The following is a 20,546-nucleotide window of genomic DNA, read 5'->3' on the forward strand; positions in this document are numbered from 1 at the left end:
TATGCAGGGGGGGGGGGGGGGGGTTGCGGCGGCAACACCACCACAGATTGTGAACGGTTGCAGGCTGAAATCAATTCACGATCCCTATCTGATCAGATTCGATCAGAGGGCGATCTATCTGTTGGTCGAATCTGATGGCAAATCGACCAGTGTATGGCTACCTTAAGTCTAGTTACGTCCCTGCCTCTAATCCCTCAACCCTGCCTGTAATAAGAAACCCCTTCTCATTGTTCTTTCATTAAACTTTTTTTATAGACAGAACACACTGCAGAGGGCAAATGCTTTTCATTGCACAGAAAAACTGGACAGTCCAACAGTCAAAGTTCAACAACTCCAACAGTCAGGTAAAAAATGCAGAGAGGACTTTTTTTCCATCAAAAACAAAGCCAAAGTTTTGGGGTCTCCAGGTCCCCTTTTGTCAAAGTAGGAGATAACAATCGGATATTCTCTCTGTGTATCCACTGCCTTGAAAAAAGGGATCTGGTGACAAGTGATAAGCACAAATTTCGCACAATCGTAATTTCGCATTGTGAATCGAAATTACGATGCAAAATCGTAATGCAAAGTTTTGGGTAAATTCATAATTAATTTTCTTTGTAAATGTAATCAGAAACTGTAATTTTGCATAATTTTCATGTAATTTTAGTGCAGAGTTTACCGGTTAGTATCAATGCTCCCATACATGTTATCATCACATCATTTCAAAAGGAAATGTAAAGGAAAAATAGTTTTCTGAGTTTAAAAACTATTTTCCCTTTGCATTTTTTGAAATCAGTTTTCTCAAAAACTTCAAGGTCTTTTTGAAAAATAATGTTTGTCTTGTTCCCACCCTTCTCCCTAAAGTGATTATAAAAATAAAAAACAGATACCTAAAGAGAGGGAAGGCTCTGGGTCCTATAGAGCCGTCCTGTGCTCTTGCCGGTCTCCTCGTTCCCTCGCAGGCTCCTCCTTTAGAATCTTGGACTCCCGAAGACCGGCGGCTCTGTACTGTGCATGCGCGAGTGCACCAGCGAGGGCACTCGCATGTGTGCAGTACGGAGCTGGAAGTCTATGGAATCCCGAGTGATTCTGAAGACTGCTGAAGCCCACCCAACACAGAAGAGAGCAGTCCACAACCAAACGGTTGAGGAATGCTAACGGGGGAGCCTGCGGGGAATGTGGAGACCGGAAGGTGAATGGTAAGGCTCTATAGGGCCCAGAGCCTTCTCTCGCCTTAGGTGAGTATATGTTTTTTATTTGTATTTTCCCTTCAGACTCCCTTTAACATATGCAGCAATTCTGGTGATCATAGCATGTATGGGGGGTTTGCTATTGATCGCGAAAGTTGGCACAAAATTATGCAAACATTATGTGAAATTAGGAAGGAATTACACAAAATCAGTCGAATGTCCAAATTGTAATTACGTATGGGCGAAATTAGTGGATTACCATCATCACTACTCGTGACTCCAAAACTAAAACATTGGCTTTGTTTTCACTTTTGGTGGAACACAGCAATCCTATCTGCATTTGTTACCTTGGTTCAGGCCTCAAACATCAGGAATGTGTTGTTCCTCTGCATCATGGCCTCCTGGAAAAGTTGTGGTGACATACGGGCAACATATGGGCAACCGTAAAGCATATAAATTCCCAATCTGTGGCAGAGTTCTATCATTTTCCGAGAAACTACAACAACCGGGTGTAATACATTGATGGCGTTTTTTCAGTCTGGCTAGTGGTATACAGAGTCTGACAATAGTGGAAGAGTCAAGACTCAAACACCAGGACTGTATTTGGATGCTGTTTGGAGAAGATCTCTGGTTTCCATCGATTCTCATTTGTTCTTTTTTAAGTGTTGCTTCCGTTCTGGAATCACGGAGGAAATCCAGGCAGTGGTCTTCTTTTGGGCTTCATTCCAGCTGTACCGTGGCTGGTACCCCACATCCCTCTCGAGGCTCTTGTAGGAGAAGGTGAACGTGGTGTTCAAGAGGATCAGCAGGTGTCTGGTGAACGGTGGCACAAATCTAAGGAGCGGTCGCAGAAGGAAACTGACCAGCTCCATCAAGGAAGCCACAAAATAGAGCACAGGAAATGGCATGGCCAGACTTTTCTCCACCCCGAGGCCCAGATCCTTGCCCAGTGCGTGGTTCAGGTCTGAGTAGCTCATGTGAGGAGTGTCATCAGTAACATAGTAGAAATTCCCAGCCATCTTCTTGGCTTTCTCTGGATCCATCAAGGCTCGAGCAGCCAACAGGTGGGCCCAGGCAACATTGCCGAGATAAACCGGATTAGTCAAGGCTTCTTTCTTGGAGATGCGATGAAAGACGCCATCGTTGAGGATGGCCTGGTCTAGGTGAATCTGAAGAAACTGAGATCCCTCCCCATAGATGTATGTAGGCCGGAGCGAACAAGTGATCAACTTTTCTCCATTTTGGAGCTGCGAACCATTGGCCTCCAAAACTATCTTCTCTGCCAGGCTCTTGCTGTGTCCGTAGCAGAAGCCCAACTTACTGTTATAGACTGTTTCTTCTGTTCCATTCATAACAGGGTCCCCTCGTTTGTTGGGTCCCACCGCCTCTATACTGCTGGTGTAGATGAAATACTGCACGTTGTTCTGCCGACAAGCCTTCAACAGCTGCTCAGTTCCTGCAAAGCCAAACACACAATATCAATGAAAACTTCTACCCAAAACCTGTAATCCTGAAAATAAAAGCTTATGCAGTAATTTTGGCAATGGTAGACGTCAAAAGACAGGTGGAGCTATAATCAATTATACGAGGAACCAACTTCTCATCATTTCAAACTGCCCACCTGTATGTCTTCCTAAAGATCATTAAAGGACACCTGACTCTGAGCAAAGCTACCTAAGGAAAGCACAGAGGTAAGTTCATGCTAAATCCACACACATCTGTGCGTTGTCCGTTCCTCTCCTGGTTCTCCCTGGTCTTCGTAATCACTGCTTGAAAATTTCGACTTTTGGCTAAAGTAAAATTTTCAGACAGGAAGAGGCGGGCTTGCAGTGATGTTCCCTCTTATCCTCCCATTCCCTCAGACAGGAAGAGGCGGGCTTGCAGCGATGTTCCCTCTTATCCTCCCATTCCCTCAGACAGGAAGAGGCGGGCTTGCAGCGATGTTCCCTCTTATCCCCCCATTCAGTTAGAAAAGGATTAAAGTGACTATGAAGCGTAAATTGAAAGAAAAAACAGATACTTACCTAAGAAGAGAGAAGGCTCTGAGTCCTATAGAGGCTTCCCGCTCTACTGGCGGTCTCCTCGTTCTCCTGCAGGCTCCCCAGTTTGAATCTCCTGGCGCGGGAGACTTTGGCAGTCTTTGGAAGCACTCGGGCTCCCGAAGACCGGCGGCTCTGTACTGCGCATATGTGAGTGCTCGAGAGAGGGAGCTCTCGCGTGTGCGCAGTACGGAGCGGACTGTGTTCGGAACCCTGAGTGCTTCTGAAGACTGCCAAAGTCTCCCAACCAGGAAGAGAGCAGTCTGCGACCAATTGGTCATGGACTGCTAAGGGGGGAGCAAGACTAGTAGTATATCGGTAGAAATACTGATATTCGACTATTGGCCTATCTTATCCTCACCACACACTAACCTTCCCTCCACCTCCGGCAGACGGTAATGCAGCCTCCAGTGGAGGTCACAGGAGGTCCCACGCTAGAGGGGACAGTGTGGCAGCAGGACAGCTGAGTGACTGACCAATAATAGGACAAGGAAACCTGGGTGCCACTATGCTGTCCATGTCATTTTAGCAGCTTGACAGATTTATAGGCATGGTCTATTAAGTTTGTGTGCAACTCTCCTATTTACCGCCTGCACCATCTAGTCAAGTCCCACCACAACTTTGCCGCAGCTATCCTGCCCCCTGTGGTGGAAGCAGAGTCCCTCCACAGCTTTGCCGCTGCTATCCTGCCCCCTGTGGTGGAAGCAGAGTCCCTCCACAACTTTGCCGCCGCTATCCTGCCCCCTGTGGTGGAAGCAGAGTCCCTCCACAGCTTTGCCGCTGCTATCCTGCCCCCTGTGGTGGAAGCAGAGTCCCTCCACAACTTTGCCGCTGCTATCCTGCCCCCTGTGGTGGAAGCAGAGTCCCTCCACAGCTTTGCCGCTGCTATCCTGCCCCCTGTGGTGGAAGCAGAGTCCCTCCACAGCTTTGCCGCTGCTATCCTGCCCCCTGTGGTGGAAGCAGAGTCCCTCCACAGCTTTGCCGCAGCTATCCTGCCCCCTGTGGTGAAAGCAGAGTCCCTCCACAACTTTGCCGCTGCTATCCTGCCCCCTGTGGTGGAAGCAGAGTCCCTCCACAGCTTTGCCGCAGCTATCCTGCCCCCTGTGGTGAAAGCAGACTTACACTACATCTCCGCTGCCGCTATAGGTTAAAATGAGCAGTACATCTGCTGTGTATAAGTATTAAAGATAAATCTCCGCTATCCAAATGGCACAGCCAGTAAATGGGAGAAAGGCATACAAATTTAACAGGCCATGACAATAAATCTGTCAAGGTGCTATGGAGATGACATGGACAGCATAGTGGCACCCAGGTTTCCTTGCCCTATTATTGGTCTGTCACTCAGCTCAGGGGCAAATGCAGGATTTTTAAGGGGGGGATTCCTGAAAGGTCCAGAAGCACTTATGTCCCCGAGTGCTTCCGAATACAGGTGGCTCCATACTGCCCATGCACAAAAGTGTGCTGGCGTATTACGGAGCTGCCTATCTTCGGAAGTACTCAAGGACACGAGTGTTTCTGAGGGCTTCTGGTAGCAGCAAATGTGAACGGGGGACAGCGCTGGAACAACTCCCCAAGAGAGGAACGGGAGATAGACTTAGTTTGGACAATTCAGTGGAATATGCTACATAGTGTCACATAGCGCAAGCGATAGCCATATGATGCAGGGATATATGCATCTGCGGAAGATGGCGGCGCTATATAAATACTAAATAATAATATTTTGCCTCACCAGGATTGCACTTTTATTTAGCTTTCCTGTATGACAAGAAGACACAGTCAGCCAGCACTAGGGGAAGAGGGAAACAAAGGTGAATGAGGGAGGGCTGGTGCACACCAAGAGGGCTTCTGAGCGTTTTTCAAATCAACATTGATTTGAAAAGCGCTTGGCTAATGTTACCCTATGTGGGTGTTCCCACAGCAGCGTTGTGATTTTTTTCAAAATCGCAGGTATACCGCATGTAGCATTTTTTTTGAGTGATTCATTCAGAAATCGCTCTGAAAATCGCACTCACTAATTGCTAGCGATTGCTATTGTGATTTCGGCGTGCACTAGCCCAGAGAGAAGAGGAGTGGAGAGAAATTGAGAATAGCCTGAGATGGAGCATTATCTGTATTGCAGTCCCACATCACACAGAGGCTACTTGCCTGTAATAGGACTCCTGTCCCTGCCAGTCTCTCACACAAGTCAGAAAGCAGCCCTCCTGCATTCTAGGGACTGTCAAAAGATGTTCACCTTGTTTAACAAGATGCAGTCATTATGACATAGGGGAGAGACAGATTTTTGCCCACGGACCCTCCAGGCAAGCTCTGCATCATGCTGTGTATATATACCAGCTTGCCTGCCCTTTAATTGCAGTTTTATCAGCTAGCCTAGTATTTTGCCATACCTCCCAACATTTTGAGATGAGAAAGAGGGACACTTAAGCCACGCCCCTGCCACACCCCTTATCACGCCCCCGTCACAACCCTAGTCACGCATACCATAAAGATTTCCTAAGAAAAATATGTGGTTTTATAATTCAAACCACACTGGTCCTTTCTATCCTGGTTCATTTTCCTTCATATTAACAATTTAAAATTAGTAATATATCAATTTAAAGTATCTCCACAGTATATGTAGCCAGGTGTATAGGTGTCCCCAGTAGATGTAGCCAGGTGTATAGGTCTCCCCAGTATATGCAGCCAGATGTATAGGTCTCCCCAGTATATATAGCTAGGTGTATAGGTCTCCCCAGTATATGCAGCCAGGTGTATAGGTGTCCCCAGTATATGCAGCCAGGTGTATGTGTCCCCAGTATATGCAGCCAGGTGTATAGGTGTCCCCAGTATATGCAGCCAGGTGTATAGGTCTCCCCAGTATATGCAGCCAGGTGTATAGGTCTCCCCAGTATATGCAGCCAGATGTATAGGTCTCCCCAGTATATATAGCTAGGTGTATAGGTCTCCCCAGTATATGCAGCCAGGTGTATAGGTGTCCCCAGTATATGCAGCCAGGTGTATAGGTCTCCCCAGTATATGCAGCCAGGTGTATAGGTGTCCCCAGTATATATAGCCAGGTGTATAGGTCTCCCCAGTATATGCAGCCAGGTGTATAGGTCTCCCCAGTATATATAGCTAGGTGTATAGGTGTCCCCAGTATATGCAGCCAGGTGTATAGGTCTCCCCAGTATATGCAGCCAGGTGTATAGGTCTCCCCAGTATATGCAGCCAGATGTATAGGTCTCCCCAGTATATATAGCTAGGTGTATAGGTCTCCCCAGTATATGTAGCTAGGTGTATAGGTCTCCCCAGTATATGCAGCCAGGTGTATAGGTCTCCCCAGTATATGCAGCCAGGTGTATAGGTGCCCCCAGTATATGCAGCCAGGTGTATAGGTGCCCCCAGTATATGCAGCCAGGTGTATAGGTGCCCCCAGTATATGTAGCCAGGTGTATTGGTGTCCCCAGTATAGCCAGGTGTATAGGTGCCCCCAGGAAGGGAGGCAGCCAGTGAAAGGGAGCTGGTGGCAAAGCGGCGGAGAAGGCGGGAAGTCCCCCCCCCCCTTAACTCACCTTGGTGCTCCCTTTCCTGGCTCTCCCTTCCGGATCAATGTGTCCCCTCCGATGGCTCAGCGGCAGAGTGATAGCGGGCGGAGAGGACTTACCGATGTCCTTCCAGCCGGCAGAGGGAGCTGTGATCTGTGCGCCTCTAGTCTGGTCTTGAGTAGACCAGACTTGCGGCGCACAGATCACAGCTCTCTCCTTCGGCTGCGTAACATCGGTAAGTCCTCCCCGCCCGCTGTCAGCCGCTGCGCCATCGGAGAGAGAGACATTAATCCGGAAAAGAGAGACAGGAAAGGGAGCCCCAAGGTGAGGGAAGGGGGGGAGACTTCCCCCCTTCTCCGCCGCTTTGCCACCAGCTCCCTTTCACTGGCTGCCTCCCTTCCTGCGCAAACAGTCCGCCCCTGCGTCTGACCCCCCAGCCAGCCGGGACACTGGGGGGTCATAGCGGGATAGCGGGAGAGCCCTCCCAAATCGTGCAAGTCCTGACGAAAACGGGACGGTTGGGGACTATGATTTTGCATTGCCTTACAACAACAAACCTGAATACACCAGACACCAGCCCTAAATCACTGAATGAAAGTAGGCCTGGGGGAGATTGCCCCCCAGGTGGAGTGGAGAGACTGAGATAGAGCAGATAGCTATCTGTATTGCAGTCCCACATCACACAGAGGCTACTTGCCTGTAATGTGTCTCCTGTCCCTGCCAGCCAAATCCAAAAAAGCTTTATTGGCAGGACCAAATACATTTAGCATTGCCAAAGCAAAAACAAAACATGAACAACATAGTGGGGAGGATTGTGGGAATAGGGGAATGATATAGGTATACCGTCCATAGGGGTGTGGAGAATGTAAGGGATGGTCAGCCTCTCACACAACTGCAGGCAGCCCTCCTGGAGTTTAGGGACTGTCAAAAACTTTTCAACCTGTGACTAGTGTTGGGCGAACATCTAGATGTTCGGGTTCGGGCCGAACAGGCCGAACATGGCCGCGATGTTCGGGTGTTCGACCCGAACTCCGAACATAATGGAAGTCAATGGGGACCCGAACTTTTGTGCTTTGTAAAGCCTCCTTACATGCTACATACCCCAAATTTACAGGGTATGTGCACCTTGGGAGTGGGTACAAGAGGAAAAAAAAATTTAGCAAAAAGAGCTTATAGTTTTTGAGAAAATCGATTTTAAAGTTTCAAAGGGAAAACTGTCTTTTAAATGCGGGAAATGTCTGTTTTCTTTGCACAGGTAACATGCTTTTTGTCGGCATGCAGTCATAAATGTAATACATATAAGAGGTTCCAGGAAAAGGGACCGGTAATGCTAACCCAGCAGCAGCACACGTGATGGAACAGGAGGAGGGTGGCGCAGGAGGAGAAGGCCACGCTTTGTGAGACACAACAACCCAGGCCTTGCATGAGGACAAGAAGCGTGCGGATAGCATGCTTTGTACCGCCATGCAGTCATAAATGTAATAAAGATAAGTGGTTCAATAAACAGGGACCACGCGGCAACGCTAACCCAGCAGCAGCAGACGTGATGGAACAGGAGGAGGCGCAGGAGGAGAAGGCCACGCTTTGTGAGACACAACAACCCAGGCCTTGCATGAGGTACCGCCATGCAGTCATAAATGTAATAAAGATAAGTGGTTCAATAAACAGGGACCACGCGGCAACGCTAACCCAGCAGCAGCAGACGTGATGGAACAGGAGGAGGCGCAGGAGGAGAAGGCCACGCTTTGTGAGACACAACAACCCAGGCCTTGCATGAGGTACCGCCATGCAGTCATAAATGTAATAAAGATAAGTGGTTCAATAAACAGGGACCACGCGGCAACGCTAACCCAGCAGCAGCAGACGTGATGGAACAGGAGGAGGCGCAGGAGGAGAAGGCCACTCTTTGTGAGACACAACAACCCAGGCCTTGCATGAGGTACCGCCATGCAGTCATAAATGTAATAAAGATAAGTGGTTCAATAAACAGGGACCACGCGGCAACGCTAACCCAGCAGCAGCAGACGTGATGGAACAGGAGGAGGCGCAGGAGGAGAAGGCCACGCTTTGTGAGACACAACAACCCAGGCCTTGCATGAGGTACCGCCATGCAGTCATAAATGTAATAAAGATAAGTGGTTCAATAAACAGGGACCACGCGGCAACGCTAACCCAGCAGCAGCAGACGTGATGGAACAGGAGGAGGCGCAGGAGGAGAAGGCCACGCTTTGTGAGACACAACAACCCAGGCCTTGCATGAGGTACCGCCATGCAGTCATAAATGTAATAAAGATAAGTGGTTCAATAAACAGGGACCACGCGGCAACGCTAACCCAGCAGCAGCAGACGTGATGGAACAGGAGGAGGCGCAGGAGGAGAAGGCCACGCTTTGTGAGACACAACAACCCAGGCCTTGCATGAGGTACCGCCATGCAGTCATAAATGTAATAAAGATAAGTGGTTCAATAAACAGGGACCACGCGGCAACGCTAACCCAGCAGCAGCAGACGTGATGGAACAGGAGGAGGCGCAGGAGGAGAAGGCCACGCTTTGTGAGACACAACAACCCAGGCCTTGCATGAGGACAAGAAGCGTGCGGATAGCATGCTTTGTACCGCCATGCAGTCATAAATGTAATAAAGATAAGAGGTTCCATAAACAGGGACCGGCAACGCTAACCCAGCAGCAGCAGCAGCACACGTGATGGAACAGGAGCAGGCGCAGGAGGAGAAGGCCATGCTTTTTGAGACACAACAACCCAGGCCTTGCATGAGGACAAAAAGCGTGCGGATATAGCAGCAATGCTTTTTGCCGCCATGCAGTCATAAATGTAATACAGATGAGAGGTTCAATAAACAGGGACCGGAAACGCTACACCATCCCAGATGTTCATTGGTCATGTTACTTGGTTGGGGTCCTGGAGTGTTGCGTAGTCATTTCCAATCCAGGATTGATTCATTTTAATTTGAGTCAGACGGTCTGCATTTTCTGTGGAGAGGCGGATACGCCGATCTGTGACGATGCCTCCGGCAGCACTGAAACAGCGTTCCGACATAACGCTGGCTGCCGGGCAAGCCAGCACCTCTATTGCGTACATTGCCAGTTCGTGCCAGGTGTCTAGCTTCGATACCCAATAGTTGAAGGGTGCAGATGGATTGTTCGACACAGCTACGTCATCTGACATGTAGTCCTTGACCATCTTCTCCAGGCGATCGGTGTTGGAGGTGGATCTGCACGCTTGCTGTTCAGTGGGCTGCTGCTGCATGGGTGTCAGAAAATTTTCCCACTCCAAGGACACTGCCGATACCATTCCCTTTTGGGCACTAGCTGCGGCTTGCGTTGTTTGCTGCCCTCCTGGTCGTCCTGGGTTTGCGGAAGTCAGTCTGTCGGCGTACAACTGGCTAGAGGAGGGGGAGGATGTCAATCTCCTCTCTAAAGTCTCCACAAGGGCCTGCTGGTATTCTTCCATTTTGACCTGTCTGACTCTTTCTTCAAGCAGTTTTGGAACATTGTGTTTGTACCGTGGATCCAGAAGTGTATAAACCCAGTAATTGGTGTTGTCCAGAATGCGCACAATGCGTGGGTCGCGTTCAATGCAGTCTAGCATGAATTGAGCCATGTGTGCCAGAGTCCCACCAGAATCCTCATCATCCTCTTGTGAGCGTTGTGATAGTTGTTGTGATGCATCATAGTCGTCACCTTCCTCCTGGTCTGCTTCTGCTGACCATTCGCGCTGAATTGTGGAAGTCCAACGTGCACCGCTCTGGCCCTCGTCAGTGGTGGCATGAAATTCCTGCTCCAACTCCAGCTGTTCCTCCTCCTCCTCTTCTTCGTCATAGCTGCTGGGGCCAGCGTTCCCTGAGGCAGATGGCCTGATGTTGGTACCATCACGCTGATCGTTTTCTCCTTCAGATTCCCCCAGTTGCATCATGACAGCTGTTTCCTTGATTTTCAACATTGACCTCTTCAGTAAACACAGCAGTGGTATGGTAATGCTGACTGAAGAGTTGTCACTGCTCACAAGCAACGTGGATTGCTCAAAATTTTGGAGGACTTGGCAGAGGTCCAACATGTTGGCCCAATCGGATCCACAGAAGCTTGGCAGCTGTCCGGATGCGCCTCGGTACTGCGCCGTCATGTACTGGACCACTGCACTCTTCTGCTCACAAAAGCGTGCTAGCATGTGCAGCGTAGAATTCCAGCGCGTAGGGACATCACACAGCAAGCGATGGTGGGGGAGATTGAAGCGCTCCTGCATCTTGGCGAGTGCCCCCGAAGCAGTACTGGAAGTTCTACAATGTTTGGCCACTCGACGCACCTTCAACAGAAGATCGGCCACGCCTGGGTATGTCCTCAGGAACCGCTGAACTACTAGGTTCATCACGTGCGCCAGGCAAGGGATGTGTGTCAGCTTAGCCAACCTTAAAGCGCGAATGAGATTACTCCCATTATCACACACAACCATGCCCGGTTTCAGGTCCAGCGGTGCCAGCCACAAATCCGTCTGTTCCTTTATTCCCTTCCAAATTTCCTCCCCTGTGTGCTGCTTATCCCCAAGGCAGATCAGCTTCAGCAACGCTTGCTGACGCATGCCAACAGCTGTGCTGCACTGCTTCCACGATCCTACTGCTGCTGGGTTAGCGTTTCCGGATGAGGTACAGCTTTGAGATGCGTTGGAGGAGAAGGAGTCAGAGAGGTAGGTGCTGCTGTTGTTATCCAGTGGGAGGGACGGCGGTGCAGCTGTTTGCGGCGTGGGCAACACCCGCGCCGTAGCAGGTGAGGAATCGCTGCCAGGCTCCACAAGGTTCACCCAGTGCGCGGTAAGGGAGATGTATCGACCCTGTCCGAACGCACTCGTCCAAGTGTCAGTGGTGAGGTGAACCTTGCAGGCAACGGCATTCTTCAAGCTTCGGGTTATTTTGCTGACCACGTGCTCATGCAACTCAGGCACTACAGAGCGCGCAAAGTGGTAGCGGCTGGGAACCACGTAACGTGGGATGGCCACTGACATCATGCCCTTGAAGCTGTTTGTCTCCACCACTCGATATGGCAGCATTTCGCAGGCCAGAAGCTTGGCTATGCTGGCTGTTACTGCTACGGCCCGGGGGTCATTTGCTGGCAATTTCCTCTTGCGCTCAAACATCTCCGACACAGACAACTGAACCGTAGCGCTGCACACGGAAGGGCTGTTGGTTGTTGTGTTTGATGAACACTGGGAGACCTCAAGAGCACTACTCCGGAAAGTGACAGTGTCAGCGTCGTCTGATGTTTGTGAATGTTGTGAACCACGCAATGGCTGGGCTACTGCTGCTGCTGAGGCGGGTCTGGTGGTGAGTCTAGTGAACCCAAGGGAGGCAGTGTTGCTGGTACCCTGTCCTGCCGCGTTTGCCCACAGAGTGGGATGTTTGGATAGCATGTGGCGGCTCATGCTGGTGGTGGAGAGGTTGTTAATACTTTTCCCCCTGCTCAGGCGGGTCTTGCACACCTTGCAAATCGCCATGGTAACATCCTCAGTGCAGTCTTCAAAGAAAGCCCAGACTTTGGAGCACCTGCCTCCTTGCTGGCGATTTCTGTTTGCTCCTCTTTTGCCTCTCACTTGAACTTCCACGCTTGTGGTGCCTGAAATTGCGCGCCGCCTACCTTGTGGCACAAGGCGAACTCGTGCAGCAGTGGGTTCTTCAACAGACTCATCTGTGCTGCTGCTACGACGGCGATGTTCTCGTTCACAAACAAAATCTGGGTCTATGTCCACATTGTCCATACCCTCCTCTTCCATCTCCTCAAACTCGTCATATGTCATTGTGGGGGGCCGCCGCCGTGGAGTAGAGCTCCCCGGAACAACCTCTGCGCAGCTCACTCCAACGTCGTCTTCCAGATCTTGTCGGCCGACCTCCTGCAATTGCAACCCCTCCTGCCCAACTTGCTCTGGGATTTGGGTTTCCGAGTCCTCCTCGGACTCGCCTTGTATTTCAGTGCGCGGTGCATTTCCCACAGTTAATGGTTGTGAATCCGGGCACAACATTTCTGGCTGTTCCTCCATTGACCTTTGAAAGGTGGAAGTTTGTTGGGCTGGGAATAGCTCCTGCGAATACCCCATTGTGTCCTGAGGTAATTCATCGGACTGGTTATCTGGCAGTTGTGTGCGTGGTGTCGCTGCCGGTTGTGTCAGCTTTGTGCCCACTGGCTCCTTGTAACTGGCTGAGGACTCGGACCTCGTGCGTGATGTGCTGGTGCTGCTTAACCCACTGCTGGACGCTTGAGAGGTCATCCAAGTAATTATCTGGTCCTGTTCTTTTGGATCTGTGAGGGTTGTTGTCCTGGACAACATGGGCGGTATTGAGTGGGTTTTCTTGGGTGCTCCCCTGTGGCCTGTACGTGAACCGTCAGGGGAAACACCTCTTCCCTTGCCCCTTCCTCTTTCACCGGATTTCTTCCTCATTTCACTTATCCTTACAGTACACGCTGACTGGCAGCAGTACAGTGGCAGTACAGAAATGCTATACAGTACCACTATTCCCAGCAGCGACACAGAGCACAATGCTATACAGTGGCGGGTGAGCGGTGTACCACTATTCCCAGCAGCGACACAGAGCACAATGCTATACAGTGGCAGGTGAGCGGTGTCCTACTGTTCCCAGGCCCAGCAGACACAGAGTGGAAGTAAACACAATGCTATATAGTCTGGCTGAGCGGTGTACACAGAGTGGCAGTACACACAATGCTATATAGTCTGGCTGAGCGGTGTACACAGAGTGGCAGTACACACAATGATATATAGTCTGGCTGAGCCGTGTACACAGAGTGGCAGTACACACAATGCTATATAGTCTGGCTGACCCGTGTACACAGAGTGTCAGTAAACAATGCTATATATAGCGTGGCTGAGCGAGGTACACAGTGGCAGTACACACAATGCTATATAGTCAGGCTAAGCCGTGTACACAGAGTGTCAGAAAACACAATGCTATATATAGCGTGGCTGAGCGAGGTGCACAGTGGCAGTACACACAATGCTATATAGTCAGGCTGAGCCGTGTACACAGAGTGTCAGAAAACACAATGCTATATATAGCGTGGCTGAGCGAGGTGCACAGTGGCAGTACACACAATGCTATATAGTCAGGCTGAGCCGTGTACACAGAGTGTCAGTAAACAATGGTATATAGTCTGGCTGAGCGGTGTACACAGAGTGGCAGTAAACAATGGTATATAGTCTGGCTGAGCGGTGTACACAGAGTGTCAGTAAACAATGGTATATAGTCTGGCTGAGCGGTGTACACAGAGTGGCAGTAAACACAATGCTATATATAGCGTGGCTGAGCGAGGTGCACAGTGGCAGTACACACAATGCTATATAGTCAGGCTAAGCCGTGTACACAGAGTGTCAGAAAACACAATGCTATATATAGCGTGGCTGAGCGAGGTGCACAGTGGCAGTACACACAATGCTATATAGTCAGGCTGAGCCGTGTACACAGAGTGTCAGTAAACAATGGTATATAGTCTGGCTGAGCGGTGTACACAGAGTGTCAGTAAACAATGGTATATAGTCTGGCTGAGCGGTGTACACAGAGTGGCAGTAAACACAATGCTATATATAGCGTGGCTGAGCGAGGTGCACAGTGGCAGTACACACAATGCTATATAGTCAGGCTAAGCCGTGTAATCAGAGTGGCAGTAAACACAATGCTATATATAGCGTGGCTGAGCGAGGTGCACAGTGGCAGTACACACAATGCTATATAGTCAGGCTGAGCCGTGTACACAGAGTGTCAGTAAACAATGGTATATAGTCTGGCTGAGCGGTGTACACAGAGTGTCAGTAAACAATGGTATATAGTCTGGCTGAGCGGTGTACACAGAGTGGCAGTAAACACAATGCTATATATAGCGTGGCTGAGCGAGGTGCACAGTGGCAGTACACACAATGCTATATAGTCAGGCTAAGCCGTGTACACAGAGTGTCAGAAAACACAATGCTATATATAGCGTGGCTGAGCGAGGTGCACAGTGGCAGTACACACAATGCTATATAGTCAGGCTAAGCCGTGTACACAGAGTGTCAGAAAACACAATGCTATATATAGCGTGGCTGAGCGAGGTGCACAGTGGCAGTACACACAATGCTATATAGCCAGGCTAAGCCGTGTACACAGAGTGTCAGAAAACACAATGCTATATATAGCGTGGCTGAGCGAGGTGCACAGTGGCAGTACACACAATGCTATATAGCCAGGCTAAGCCGTGTACACAGAGTGTCAGAAAACACAATGCTATATATAGCGTGGCTGAGCGAGGTACACAGTGGCAGTAAACAATGCTATATATATAGTGTGGCTGAGAGAGCGGTGTACTACTGTTCCCAGCAGCGACACACAATGACTGGGGGGGGACCCTGGCTAGCGTGGCTGGAGAGCGAACTACCCTGCCTGCCTACCCAAAGCTAAACCCACAGAGAAATGGCGGAGATATGACGTGGTTCGGGTATTTATTTACCCGAACCACGTGACCGTTCGGCCAATCAGAGCGCATTCGGGCCCGAACCACGTGACCCGTTCGGCCAATCACAGCGCTAGCCGAACGGGAACGTTCGGCCATGCGCTCTTAGTTCGGCCATGTGGCCGAACGGTTTGGCCGAGCACCGTCAGGTGTTCGGCCGAACTCGAACATCACCCGAACAGGGTGATGTTCTGCAGAACCCGAACAGTGGCGAACACTGTTCGCCCAACACTACCTGTGACATACCTTATGTAGCTGTCTACATGCAGTCTTTACAATACGGAAAGAGCTGAGTTTTTCCCACAGACCCTGCAGGCAAGCCTCTGTATATTTACCAGCTTGCCTGCTTCAGCGATTTCAGGGAATTTTTTTTAAAGGTACAGGAGTCTCAGGGAGGTGTTCCATACATCCAGAACCCCCGTCTGGATACGCCAATGCAGCTGTCCTGCTGCCACACTGTCCCCTCTAGCTGATCAGCGTAGGACCTCCTCTGACCTCCTCTGGAGGCTGCATTACTGTCTCCCACCTACACATAAAATTTGACGTTACATGCAGGGCCGGATTTTTACTCTTTATCGCCCAAGGCCACTGTCACCCGTTGCCCTCCTTCAGTATAGTTAGCGAGATGACCCCTCCCCCCTTCCCTCTAGTATAGGTAGCCTGATGACCCCTCCCCCCAGTATAGGTAGAAAAATGACCCCTCCCCCTTTCCCTCCCATATAGGTAGCCAGATGACTCCCTCTCAATCCCTCCTCCACTCCCCCCCCCCCCTCCTTCAGTATAGGTAGCCAGCTCGCCTTCACATCGCAGCAGCCATCAGTGTCACTCATTTCTCCATTCATCTCCAGTGCAGAAGCTTCCTCTTCCCCTCTATCTCCAATGCTGCCCAAGTCCATAGCTGCCCGCCACAATGCAAGCGTGCACAGAGAGCTGCACCAGTTTAGCCTGCTGCTTTGCTGCTCTTGCTCCTGTGGTGCCCTAGGCCACGGCCTAGGCGGCCTTGGCCTAAATCCGGCCCCGGTTACATGCCAGCAGGTCAAGTTGGCAGCTACGACAGGGGCCATGGAGACAGGATGCTGATCAGGGGAGGAGGGAGGATCGTGCTGGCCAGACAGGTGTCGCCTCTCTAGCATGCTCTGCTCCCTGCTGTGAATCTCTGGGCCTTCGACAGGCTCCTCCAGAAGTATGGCCACATTTTGTCAGCCTTGTTGCATTCCCTGCTCCTACACCAGTGGAAATATGAGCACATGATCAGCAGTACAGCAAAAATGTTAGACATTTGTGAAAACAAATTGCTGCAAATGAAGCACTGGCCTGTATGACCCTGAGGGTTAAGGGAACGCCAGCATGATAAGGCTTTGACACCCAGAGGTGCTAGGTTGGCACTTTTTTTCCCCCAGGGAAAACTTAAAGCTGCCAATATGTATTTCCTGTTAAACAATGCCAGTTGCCTGGCAGCCCTGCTGATCTTTCTGGTCAGCAGGGTCTAAATCACACACCTGAAACAAGCATGCAGCTAATCTTGTATGATTAGCCATAGACATCTGATCTGCATGCTTGTTCAGGGGTTATATGTCTTAAAGAATTAGAGACAGAGGATCAGCAGGACAGCCAGGGAATTTATTTATTTATTTTAAGTATTTATATAGCGCTGACATATTACGCAGCGCTGTACAGAGTATATTGTCTTGTCAGTAACTGTCCCTCAGAGGAGCTCACAATCTAGTCCCTACCATAGTCATATGTCTATGTATGTATCATGTAGTGTATGCATCATAGTCTAGGGCCAATTTAGGGTGAAGCCAATTAACTTATCTGTATGTTTTTGGGTATGGGATGAAAACCAGAGGGCTCGGATGAAACCCACACAGACACAGGAAGAACATACAGACTCCTTGCAGATGTTGACCTGGCTGGGATTCGAACCAGGGACCCAGTGCTGCAAGGCAAGAGCGCTAACCACTATGCCACCGTACATTATTTATAAGGGAAGAAACATGTCAGCCTCCATACCCCTCTCACATCAGGCCCTCTTTAAGGCTGCTTACACACCAAGACGTTACAGGCGCACGTTAGTGCGCCAGTAACGCTCCCCCAACGCACAGCAATGTAACACAAGTGGGCTGTTCACACAGCCCACGTTGCGTTACATGTAATGCTGCACGTTCGGTGCAAAGTGCAGCATGCTACGGCGTTGGAGCGGCTATAGCCGCGTTAGACTGTTTGCACATGCTCAGTGGGGGGCGGAGAGGAGGCGGGGAGAGCCAGCTACAGTAGCCGCGCACATGGCTACTTAATATTCACTGCACTGGCGGCAGCTGATTGGCCGGCGGGACCACGTGATGCGGAGTGTCTCGCTCCGCATCACGTGGTCCCGCTGGCCAATCAGCGCCACTCTGGGAGACATTATAGGAATCGAGCCGCCTAACGCGGCTCACTCTACCGTCGGCTCTTGCAGCACCATACGTTGTGTTAGGTGCACGTTATGCGACCTTAACGTGCCACCTAATGCAACGTCTTGGTGTGCAAGAAGCCTAAAGGGAACCAGAGACAAAGCACCCTCATGTATTTTACCATATATATCAGTAAGAACATTAGAGAAAACACTTACCATGCTCTCTGTTTCATCCTCACTGCTAAAAGTGTCTGTTATCAGCTGTGATAAGAATCCCGGACTGAGCATTCAGTCTGGCTTTGCAGGGAATAATTATAGCTGAGTCATTATAGCAGAGCCACAAGGGGGCAGGCTTGGGCTTGAAAAGACACCAGAGAAGTGCTCAGTCGGGGATTCTTATCAGAGGTGATAACAGTCAGATTAAACAGAGAACAATGAAACAAAGAGCAGATTAGGTGTTTACTGTCATGTTCCCACTGATATATATGGTAAAATACAAGAGGGTGCTTCATCTCTGGTTCTCTTTAAGGGTGGTGGTGGTGGGGTAAAAAACTCAGCTGAAGGAGGTTTTAGGTGGCAACCCTAGTTTTATGAAGGTCGTGATAGCTCTCTGATTGGTGGGGAGAGGAGTCCGGTAGGAGGTGGTTAGGCCAGACAGGAAGAAATGGAGGATTCCGTGAAGAGAACTCACTAGAGTAAACATTTTCCCGCCGGCCTGCCCTGTTCTGTGTCATAACCGTGTACTCCGATTATTTTCTTCTGTATTATTATGGTTGAATGATGACGAGCATGTTTGTTGGGGTGTTTGCATGTTTTGTCATTGCCGCTGGTGGGTGGGGGGGACGGGGGACTAGAGGTTGGAGAGCAGTCAGTTGGTGCTGCCTTCTCCGTATGTTTCATGGTTTACTTCTGGTAGGATCCTGTGGAATTTCACCCCCATCCCTGGGTCTGTGTCTGCAGCTAGGGGGCGTATTATTGGCTGTCAGTGTTGCTCTCCACGGCCTCCTGATCAGGGGTAACCAGTGATGATGAGCTGTTTGTCCTGATCACGAGGTCAGATTGTGAATTCGTGATCGCCTCTCGATCACGGACTCCGTTCCGAATGCACTCATGATCGTGGTCCAAATCCGGCACGTGATCACGGATTTACGGAGGGGCTCTGGGGGCTACATGTGTATACAAGGTTCACAGTCAACAGTGATGCTCGGATACCCCAATCACGAATTCAAGTAAATCCAGTCATGGCAGAATCGAAATCCGGATACGTCGTGATCGTGATCCGGATTTGAATCAGAGCTCCGAATTTGACTCTGATTTTAGCCGTGATTGCATGTAGAATCCGTGATCACAGATTTGACTTTAACGTTAATAGCAAATCCCCCATACATGCTACAATCACCAAAATTGCATGGATTATAAAGGTGATCAGTGGCTACATCTTCAAAAAAAATTCAAAAAGAACTTTTAGTTTTTGAGAAAATTGATTTTAAAGTTTCAAATAAAAAAAAGCATTCGTGATTAAAAACCCATCAAAACCTGCAGACTTTAGCGGTTAATAGCAAAGCTAAAAATACCAAACTTGCAGGATATGTTAAGTAGAACAGTGGGAACAAGGGGAATTTTTTTTTTAAAAAAGACCTTATAGTTTTTGAGAAAATCGATTTTAAAGTTTCAAAGGAAGTTTCAAAGGAAAATAATATACATGTAAAGGCGGTAATGACAGTGTATTTACCACATTTACATGTATACTTTTTCCCTTTGAAACTTCTTTTGAAACTTTAAAATCGATTTTCTAAAAAACAATTAAGGTCTTTTTGAAAAAATGTTTTTTCCCCTTGTCCCCACTGTTCTTAACATATCCTGCAAGTTTGGTATTTTTAGCTTTGCTATTAACCACTAAAGTCTGCAGGTTTTGATGGGTTTTTAATCACGAATGCTTTTTTCATTTGAAACTTTAAAATCGATTTTCTCAAAAACTAAAAGTTCTTTTAGAATTTTTTTGAAGATGTAGCCACTGATCACCGTTATAATCCATGCAATTTTGGTGATTGTAGCATGTATAGGGGATTTGCTGTTAACGTTAAAGTCAAATCTGTGATCACGGCTAAAATCAGAGACGAATTCGGAGCTCTGATTCAAATCCGGATCACGATCACTACGTATCCGGATTTCGATTCTGCCATGACTGGATTTACTTGAATTCGTGATGGGGGTATCTGAGCATCACTGTTGGCTGTGCACCTTGTATACACATGTAGCCTCCAGAGCCCCTCCCTTAGGGCATACGTGGAAAAATGGCGACGGGAAATGTGCCCGCAGGGTGGAGCCGAAAAACATCTTTTGCAAAAGTCCCAAATTACTATACCCCCTACAGGCCGGCATGAACAGTTTCGTTCTCAGGGTGGCAGTATTATTATTTCCTGCGGTTATTATTTATCTATATATATAAAAGTGAAAGAGTGTGTGTGTGTGTGTGTGTGTGTGTGTGCGTGTGTGTGTGCGTGCGTGCGTGCGTGTGTGTCCCCACACTTGGCACAGTTGGTCACTTGGTGACCAAAGTTACAAATCAAGGAAAAGTGGGCGGAGCATAAAACAGCCAATCAAATTTCAGCCATTCATTTTTAATGGGAAAATGTAAACTGCAGCCATAGACTGTTAATCGCAGGGTTCTCAAACTTGCCACAGTCGGTCACTGGGTGAATGAGAGTACGACTAAGTGGGTGGAGCCTACTACAGCCAATCAAATGTCACCTATTAGTTTTCAAGGGGAATATTTAAACTGCTGCCATTCTTACACTGTTAATGGCAGAGGCTTCAAACTTGCTAGAGTCGGTCATTGGGTGACTGGGGTTCAAATTCACTAAAGCGGCGGGGCCACAAACAGCCAATCGGATTTTTGTGCTGGATAAACTGCTTCCAT

At 49.2% G+C, this 20,546-nt stretch overlaps 1 protein-coding gene across 1 annotated transcript in view; it reads right to left on the bottom strand.

Annotated features, from left to right (window-relative positions):
• Positions 1–227: 227 nt before the first annotated feature.
• The window catches only part of LOC137547406 (3 beta-hydroxysteroid dehydrogenase/Delta 5-->4-isomerase type 1-like), a 28,755-nt gene continuing 8,436 nt past the window's right edge, over positions 228–20,546 (bottom strand). The window contains exon 3 of the mRNA XM_068270976.1: positions 228–2,625. Within this exon, the coding sequence (XP_068127077.1) occupies positions 1,814–2,625 (812 nt within the window). The 3' untranslated portion in view covers positions 228–1,813. The remainder of the gene's footprint in view (positions 2,626–20,546) is intronic.

Source organism: Hyperolius riggenbachi, chromosome 2 (assembly GCF_040937935.1).
Source record: "Hyperolius riggenbachi isolate aHypRig1 chromosome 2, aHypRig1.pri, whole genome shotgun sequence".
NCBI classification, from domain to species: Eukaryota; Metazoa; Chordata; class Amphibia; order Anura; family Hyperoliidae; genus Hyperolius; species Hyperolius riggenbachi.